Here is a 9,594-nt window from a genome sequence, read left to right on the forward strand (position 1 = left end):
TAAGATATAGATTGCATATGATTTCCTCTTCCCTGATCGTAGACCATAGAGTTTCGATGAACCTGGTAGTCGATCTCTATGCCACTAGGCTAGTAGCCTAATGGCATTAGTATACTTTCACACAATATCTCCGGTTACCTTTATGTATAAGGTAATCTCTTCCTCCCTCTGCGGGTAAACCAAGGTTACAACCCTAGCTATCCCTGCCATGAATTGTCATCCTAGTAAGGTTAGGCTAGGGTTTTCTGTCCCCCTTCTAAACCATTGCTGATGAGTTTGAGTTTGGGTCAGAACCTCAGAGTGCCTGTCATGTGTCTCCAGCTTCCCCCCTTAGGATGAATTTATTCTCCTACTGGACCTGGCTGGTAGGCATAGGGGGCCTTGCCCCACTACACTGCACTGGAAGGGGTCTGAGACCCCATTTTCCGTGTAGTCTAGCGACTAGTCCTGTGTTTGGAGTTTTGGAACTGAAGGATATGACCATCCTTTGGCCTAGCCTAGACATCATGGGTATTCTGTTTCCTTATAGTTTGGGATGGTTTGTCTATACCATCCCTTCACTATACTAACCTACCCTAGGTTGGAGAATGTACTTTTCCTACACCTGGGATAATGTTGGTACCGAAACAGACTTCCCTTGTTGCCTAATGGGGACCGGCTCACACCAGCTCCTCTCCTTCCCCTTACAGGACCCTTGCCCTTACCCCTATCTGTCCTTTGGTGATGGCCTAGCCATCACACCCCTGTCCGCTGTCCAATAGTCCCACCGAGTGCCGGCGGGTCGTAGGACTAGCTAGGTCCTTTGCCTGTTTGGTCTAATCGTTCAGTTTCTCTCTAGCATATGTTGCTATGGGATTGCTGTTTCGGCTAGCCTAATTGCCGGCAGAGGCCTTCTGTACCTTAAGAGTGTTCTTCGGTCCTCCCTTGGACTGCCATCCGCCGGCCCCCGTCGGACTGTCACCGGCATGGCTGCGAATGGATGGAAGCTTGATCACTACCGTGCTCTCTCCTTCCATTTGAACCCTCCTTCTAGAGGAAGTCAGAGTTGGGGTGACGTGCCGCCACCCCTTCATCTTCCTTCAATCATTGCTTTCTCTCTCTTTATGCACTGGTACTATCACTTCGTTGACTGCCGGCCGCCAACCTTGCCGGCAGAAGTCAAGTAAGGTTGGTGGTTTGCCAGCCATTAGCTCACTGTCACAGCTCACTCTGCCGGCGACAGCCTGCAGTATATGCATAGGTCACTACTCAGTCTCATTGTATGATGACTGAGCTGGTGTGCCTTCAGCCGGTGGCCCGCCGACTGCCGTCGAGCCGCCGACAGTTCTAGGGTCGCCGGGAATTCGGCAGACCGCCGACATTGCAGAAAGCTTCTCCAGTACCCAGCCACATTAAAGGATGACTGGGGCAGCGTGCCTCCTGCAGGCGACATGCCAGTGAGCTGCTAACCTAACTATATTGATGACTGTGCCAGATGGGCTATCTATAGTACTAGCCTTGCCGGCAACATGCCGGAAATGTCTATTGTATGAGAATATACAATAGCCAGTACATCTGTAGTATTAAGATATACAGTACTTCAGATGGAAAACTATAGTATACACTTATACAATAGATATCTTTCCAACATACTCTGTGCATCCAAGCGCAGTCCCTTGTTGAGACCTACCTGGATTGGGGGACTGACCTCCCCCTCTTCACTACGCTGATTGTTTATCAGCCCCTCCAATTCTCACTATTACCTTCCTGGAAGTATGTGTTGCTTGCACTATCCTCTCTCTTGGATCAATATCTTCCATCGGACCTCCTACAATGACGTCCTAGGATTAATATTGAGAAGGGTCACAGCAATTGGCTGGACGGGATTCACAAGTTTGTGACTTTCCTAATTCTTTTCCAGCTTACCTATCCTAAGCTTACAATAAGAAAGGATTCAATTATATAATTAATATGATTTTAAGTCTACTGTGATAGACTTCATCGTACTCATATTCTTCTATTTTCTTTACAGGAGTACGTCCAGTGCGAGAGCGCCTTTTGCAGTGTGCATTGCAGGGACTTCTACGGGCATCTGGGGTGCCATACGCACTCCCGCTGCTCCGTTACGAAGGGTTCTCTAAAGTACTGGGACCCACAGGCGTGCACCACGTACGAAGGACCTTTTACGTGAGGGATTTGAGACTCCCCAGTCTACGGAGTCAAGAGATAACGCTTGGGAGAAACTACGCAAGTGGGTGCGTGGTTTCCAGATGAACGCCACGGGGCCTTATCTTCCTAGCGAGCGCATGAGGGCCTTGCTGTTCCCTAGGGCATCTGGGGATGCCGTAATCCCTCAACCTCACCCTGAGATCCCATACATCCAGCTGACGATCGACTCAGATGTCTCGGATGCAATGAAAGACATCCACATCGAAGATGATAGGATGTCGGAGGTGTCGGAAAAAAACGAGGACCTTTTGGCTGATGGCCAAGAAGAGGAGTCTACTGTGGCTCCAGAGTCGGAAGAAGAGGATGTACCATCCCGTTCTGTGACATCGACTCCTGCCCCGGAACCGGTACCTTCTACCTCATCCACTCCCTTGCCTACAAAGTCGGACGAGACCATGGCTGCGATTCAGACCATGATGGCGATCTTCGACGAGAAGATCAAGCAGAGGGACGCGGAGTTTAATAAGGAGATTCTCCGCCTGTCGCTTCAACTAGGGTCACAGAAGAGGCTCAACGTCAAGGATCTTCCCTCCTGCTCAGAAATCAACCCTTAGAAGCATGCTGAGTACATGCCTATCACCAATGGGAAGATAGTCATGTAGGGCAAGCTAAGCGCCATCCCCATTGAAGATGTGGAATTCTGGCCGAACTTTGATTCGTACCCTGACTGCTTTGTTCATCTCAAGACGGAACCTGCTTCCAAGGAAGAAACGGAGCCTAAGGAGGTCATCGTCTTCGACCACTCCAAGGCTCAGGCGCTGTTTGCCGGCAGCCTGACGGAAAGGGGCTACACCAATTCCAAGGTGCCAGCCCTAAGCAAGAAGCACCCATCTTTTCTTGCTCCCAGCACCATGGTTTTTCTCTTCGCGGAAAAATCCTTCAGGGCAGTACTGAAGGCAGTGGAAGCGGGGAAACCTTGTCCCACCCTCGAAAAGTGTAGGCCCCTCTCCTTAGCTCTGCCACCTGACAACAAAGACTGGAAGAATATCCAGTTGACTTTCTTGGTTGGGAAGTTGGAGGCCGACATCGCTGGATGGCAGTTCAACGAAAACCACCCCAAGCTATCCGATTTCCTACTGCGTAGGGAACAGGATATGAAAGAGAGACTGGCTGCTTCTCTCTCTCTCCAGGTGTCCATGGAGACAATGGCCGGGGAACAGAGGACCCCGGACATGTTCATGGCCCTTGCCAAGACTCACTTGGCAACTCTGACGAAGGACTTCTATAGCTTCGTCAGAGCACGACGGGCGTGCAGGGAGTTCGTGTTCGCATCTGCGACCGTCAAACACGAACCTCGAAAGCTGATTTCTTCCAACAAATGGGGAAAAGTTCTCTTCCCCTCCAACTTGGTCAAAGAGATTGTCGACAAGGCCGCCTCGGAGAATAGGAACCTTCTCTAGAAGTGGGGCATATTGGCAAAGAGGAAGTCTTCTCCGGATGAAGGTCCCCAGCCTAAGAAGACATCCAAGAGACCAAGGCTACCACCTCACCCACCAAAACGAAAACTTCCCGTGACCGCAACACCACAGCTAGTGGCACAAGCCCAACCCACCTTCCAGCTGGTTCCCCAGCAAGTGGTGACTCAGTCACCAGCCTTCACCCCGCCTTACGAGAAGCAGTCTACTACCTTTCGTGCCAGGGGCAGAAGCTCAGGAAGAGACTCCTCTAGACGTCCCTCCAGAGGGAATGGAGGAAGGGGGCCAAGCGGTCGAGGACGCAAGCCCTCCGGAAACAAGAAGCAATGAGTTGCTTCCGGTAGGAGGAAGACTCCGTCTCTTCCAGGATCATTGTACCTTCGATCCCTGGGCCCACAGCATCATCAAGAATGGACTAGGCTGGAGCTGGAAACAATCACCTCCAGCTTTTCCACAATTCTTTCAGCACTCCACCCACATTCTGGAAGAATATGTCCGAGAACTCTTGAACAAAAAGGTAATCAAGAGAGAAAAGTCCATCAAGTTTCAGGGAAGGCTGTTCTGTGTTCCCAAGAAAGACTCAGACGAACTCAGAGTCATTCTGGACTTGTCTCCTCTCAACAAGTTCATCGAGAACAACAAGTTCAAGATGCTAACCCTTCAGCATATAAGGGCCCTATTGCCCAGAAAGGCATACACAGTCTCAATAGACATGGCAGACGCCTACTGGCACATTCCGATGAATCGCCATATCTCCTCCTACCTAGGATTCAGGCTTCAGAAAAGAAAGTACACTTTCAGAGCCATGCCCTTCGGGCTCAACATAGCCCCAAGGGTCCTCACAAAGCTTGCAGAGACTATCGTTCAACAACTACGCCTACAAGGTGTTCAGGTAATGGCCTACATGGACGATTGGCTGGTGTGGGTAGCATCGGAAACAGAATGCCTGCAAGCATCCAAGAAAGTGATTCAATTCCTGGAACATCTAGGATTCAAGATCAACGCCAAAAAGTCTGGACTATCTCCAGCTCAAAAGTTCCAATGGCTAGGTATACATTGGGACCTAGAGTCACACCATCTCTCCATTCCATTAAAGAAGAGGAGAGAAATAGCGAGGTCTGTCAAGAGACTCCTCAAATCCAAATGGATTTTAAGACATCAACATGAGCGTGTGCTCGGCTCTCTACAGTTCGCTTCGGTGACAGACCCAGTGCTGAAAGCACAGCTAAAAGATGCATCAGGCGTCTGGAGAAGATACGCATCAAACACTCAAAGAGATCTCAAGAGACCACTCCCGTCTAGGCTTCGATCACTCCTCAAGCCATGGTCGGAGGCCAGAAAGTTCAAGAGGTCAATACCTCTACAACTGTCTCCACCCTCAGTTACCATCCACACGGACGCATCGCTGGAAGGATGGGGGGGTCACTCCTATCAATGCAAGACTCAAGGAACGTGGTCCTCCCTGTTCAAGACGTTTCACAACATCTTGGAGGCCATGGCAGTCTTCCTCACACTAAAAAGATTATCTCCTTGCCCCTCAATCCACGTGCGACTGACGTTGGATAGCGATGTGGTGGTCAGATGTCTAAATCGCCAAGGCTCACCATCGCCTCAACTCAACAATGTGATATTAGCCATCCTCCGCCTAGCGGAGAAGAGATGGCACTTATCAGCAGTTCACCTTCAAGGATTCCGCAATGTGACGGTGGACGCTCTATCCAGGATAGCCCTGATAGAGTCGGAATGGTCCCTAGACGCAGAATCAGTCTCCTTCATCTTACGTCAAGTCCCAGAACTGCAGATCGACCTCTTCGCAACGAGCGACAACAAGAAACTTCCTCGATACGTGGCCCTGTACAAGGAACTTCGTGCGGAAGCAGTGGACGCCATGTCCCTGGACTGGAACAGATGGACCAAGACTTACCTGTTCCCACCACCCAACCTTCTGCTCAAGGTCCTCACCAAGATGAGATCCTTTCAAGGAATGGCAGCCCTAGTGGCTCCCAAGTGGCTCAGGAGCAACTGGTTCCCCCTGATTCTGGAATTACAACCGAAGCTGATTCCACTGCCGGACCCAGTTCTGTTTCAACAAGTTCAGAAGTCGACTGTCTTCGCTTCATCACAGAAAACCAGAGCCCTTCATCTCATGATTTTCTCTCCCTTGCCGTAAAGAAAAAGTTTAGAATCTCAAAGAAATGGGTAATATTTTTCAAGGCAAAGAATCCGAAAGAAATCATTATGGATTTCTGCCTCTCCTTCTTTATCTACCTTCATGAACAAAGTTTAGCAGCCAACACGATCACTACGTGTAAATCTGCCCTGACAAGACCCTTACTTTATGCCTTCCAAATAGACTTGTCTAAAGAAATCTTTAGTAAGGTGCCGAAGACCTGCGCTAAACTTAGACCAGCAGCCCCTCCGAGACCTATTTCATGGTCTCTCGACAATGTGCTACATTTTGCTTCAAGCTTGGACAATGAAACTTGCCCTCTGAAAGATTTGACCCAGAAAGTTATTTTCTTGTTTGCTTTAGCCTCAGGGGCTAGAGTTAGTTAAATTGTGGCATTATCTAGGGAAGAGGGCCACATCCACTTCGCTGACACGGGCGAGCTCATCCTCTTTTCTGACCCAACGTTTCTGGCTAAGAACGAGTTAACCACAAAGAGATGAGGTCCCTGGAGAATCTGCCTTCTGAAGGAAAATGCCTCTCTATGTCCAATGGAGAGTCTAAAGGTCTATCTTCGCAGAACTTCAGACTTCGGAGGAGGACAACTCTTTAAAGGAGAAACATCTGGGTCAAACTTGTCACTTAAACAACTACGGGCGAAGATCACCTACTTCATTCGCAGAGTGGATCCTGACAGTACACCTGCAGGTCATGATCCTAGGAAGGTCACCTCTTCCCTGAACTTCTTCCAACTAATGGAATTTGAAAGTCTTCGCTCTTTTACTGGATGGAAGTCATCCTGGGTGTTCTTTAAGCACTATACGATGCAAGTGCAAGAAGTTAAACAATATGTGGTGGCGGCAGGTAGTGTTCTAAAACCTGCTGCTTAGTGCTGCGAGGAACAGTGAATTTTTATGGGACTAAAAATTCTAAAGGGTGTATATGTTGGCCCTAGTGCACAACTAAGTAGTGGTCGTCATAGTAATGGTGATATGGACTGTTCTAATTGTATAATACAAAGGTGATATAACATAGACTGAACACTAGTGCCGCGTGTCCTGTACACGAGTATATATGAGACATTCTCAGAAAGACATTACAATTCCATACGGATATTGAAGTGTGCGACAAGTTTTCCTTTTCAGGTACTACAAATAATTCTGTTTATGTCAATGTGCCTATGTTATGTAACTGATTCTCAATTACAATTTTATACTATTTACATGTATGCTCAAATTTTATATTTTCACATGTATGCTCATCCTCATTTATTTATTTAAATAAATGTTAAAATGGTTTTATGCATCTTCTTTCGCCCTAAAACACTTTTAATAAAGAAACTGTGAGAGTATTTTTTTCAACCCTTCTTCTGCATGATGTATTGAACAATAATGATACTTTTGTTCCTACGCTTACACAAACCTTTCCATTGAAATGCAACTTGTTCTAACACTTGATACAAACTTGGGCTACAGACATGCAATGAGGCCTGCATGTCTCCTTAGACAGATGGGAGGGTTCAGTGTAACATGCAACTTTGAGACTTTTCCCGAGTCTGGTTCGACTCTTCCCTGTAGGGGGCAGAAAGCACTAACATTATATATGTTAAGCAGGAACAACTATATCGGTGTTGCCGTAGGCCTCTTAGGTCCTAAAGACCATGGAAATATTGTCTGGAAGTCGAAGGCACAACTGGGAAATCCACGATACATTAATGCTCTGGTAAACTTCCATCAGGACGACATGGCCTGAGCCCAAAAAATGGATTTTGAGCGAAGCGAAAAATCTATTTTTGGGTGAGATAGCCATGTCATCCTGATGGACCCGCCCTCCTTTCTTGGAAAGGCCTTAGCAGGCTCCCTCCCTATCTTACTGTATCTGGAGGTATTGGCCGAACGCTAAAAGGAATGAAATGGCAGGCGGATGCTACATTACCCAAGATGGCGACGGGTATGGCGTCATCCGAGTGCCCATAAGAGTAACGGAGGAGTAGAACTTTGTAACGGCTCCTCCCAAACTTTGCCACTTATTCCCCCTCGAAGCGTAAACGCTATGTGGGGTGCAGATAGCTATGTGGCGTGTCAAGAATACGTCCCCTGTTATATTGCGATATCCTAAAAGGCAACTTTAAAGATATTCACGCCAGAAGTTAGAATTCTGGAGATCTTTAGCTTAATTCCCTGGGAATATCCACTGTTGTCAAATATACCCTAGGAAGCTACTGAAGGAACATTCCATCAGGACAACATGGCTATCTCACCCAAAAATAGATTTTTCGCTTCACTTAAAATCGGTTATATACTCTCTAGAAGGAAGAAAAACCCATGTGCAATCACTGAATCTTATATGTATAATTGCCTAATATCTTCATTTAATTAGATAACACCAGGAACACATATTATATCATGCATGAAAGTAAACTAAAGCGCTTAGGCTAGCATGCCCAGGCGTCTAGACTAGCATCTCTAGCAACATAAAATCGGCTACCTACACTCGCCGAAATTAAAGAATACTATCGGCATAATATAACTAATTCCTAGCAATCAAGACTAAATAACTAATACTGGTAATTAGTTAAGAAACCGGGACAGTCGATCTGGCTAACTAAATAAAGCATGCGATGCGAACGACAGCATTGGCGACGCCTCCGGTTAGGCAATAGCTCCGCCACAAAACACAGTATATTTCGATAGAAAAGCGTTACTTTACGGCCAGAGCTAATTTATACAGTATAAGAATTAAATACTCAATTTTCCAGAGACAGAAGAAGCTGAAGATTGCGACATGGCTGCAGTAAATAGCGAAACCACTGGGAAAAACACCTGGTCAAACACGCTATTACAAAAGGAACGGAGTTGGCGGGCGGTGATGATGTCAGCCAAGATGGCGTCGCATATGACGTCATCTGAGTACCCATAACAGTAACGGAGGAGGAGAACTTTGTAACGGCTCCTCCCATATCTTGCCACCAATTCCCCCATCGAAGCATAAACGCTATGTGGGGTGCAGATAGCTATGTGGCATATCATGAATGCGTCCTCTGTTATTATGCGATAAAGGGTACTCGCCCCAGAAGTTAGAATTCTGGAAACCTTTAATTCATTGCTCTGGGAATATCCACTGTAGTCATATATACCTTTAGGAAGCTACTAAACTAACCTTCCATCAGGATGACATGGCCTGAGCCCAAAAAAGCCTAATGAAGGTTAAGGCGACACATGGAGGTCTACTAGACAGCTTCAGAACTAGGGTGAGGTGTTCTAATGGGTAAACATAAGTAAACACAGGATACAGGATCCCGAGATCTGTGCCACCTCGCCAAACATATAGGCTAAGTGGAAAGTGAAAAGCAGTCACTCTAGGGTAACCGAGAACACTATCCAACTCCTAAAAGGACCTTCAAGACCGCAGCTTCCCGCCGTGACGAATCGATAGCGTGGGAGGAAAGACGGCCTCACCCAACCCGTAAGGTTTAGTGAAAGAAGGGAATGGTGCAGAAGTGAACATTCACCAGGTATGGCTGTCGGCTAGGGTAGGCTAGCCTAAGCCAATGCTGATAAAAAACATAAAAGAAAAATCAAGAAAGGATGGAGAAATACCAAATACATAACACACTTTAGAATGATAAAATAGCATATTCCTAAAGTAAATGACTAATTAATTAATAATAATTTCTGAGAGTTTGACGACATGATAAATGGCGCCGAAAGCCTGCCGGCTTCGGAATGAAAAAGCATGCAACGTAAAAAAGAAACTGGGTGGAGACACGAAATTCTCCAACACACAAAAGAGTGGATGCTGAAC

At 47.0% G+C, this 9,594-nt stretch overlaps 1 protein-coding gene across 1 annotated transcript; it reads left to right on the plus strand.

The window, feature by feature from the left end:
- The first annotated feature begins 4,428 nt into the window (after nucleotides 1-4,428).
- LOC137649342 (uncharacterized) lies at nucleotides 4,429-8,709 on the plus strand. Its single transcript, XM_068382324.1, has 2 exons — nucleotides 4,429-5,317; nucleotides 8,549-8,709. Exons 1-2 carry the CDS (start codon nucleotides 4,429-4,431, stop codon nucleotides 8,707-8,709), a joined length of 1,050 nt encoding a protein of 349 aa, XP_068238425.1.
- Nucleotides 8,710-9,594: the final 885 nt, after the last annotated feature.

Source organism: Palaemon carinicauda, chromosome 11 (genome assembly GCF_036898095.1).
Source record: "Palaemon carinicauda isolate YSFRI2023 chromosome 11, ASM3689809v2, whole genome shotgun sequence".
Lineage (NCBI taxonomy): Eukaryota > Metazoa > Arthropoda > Malacostraca > Decapoda > Palaemonidae > Palaemon > Palaemon carinicauda.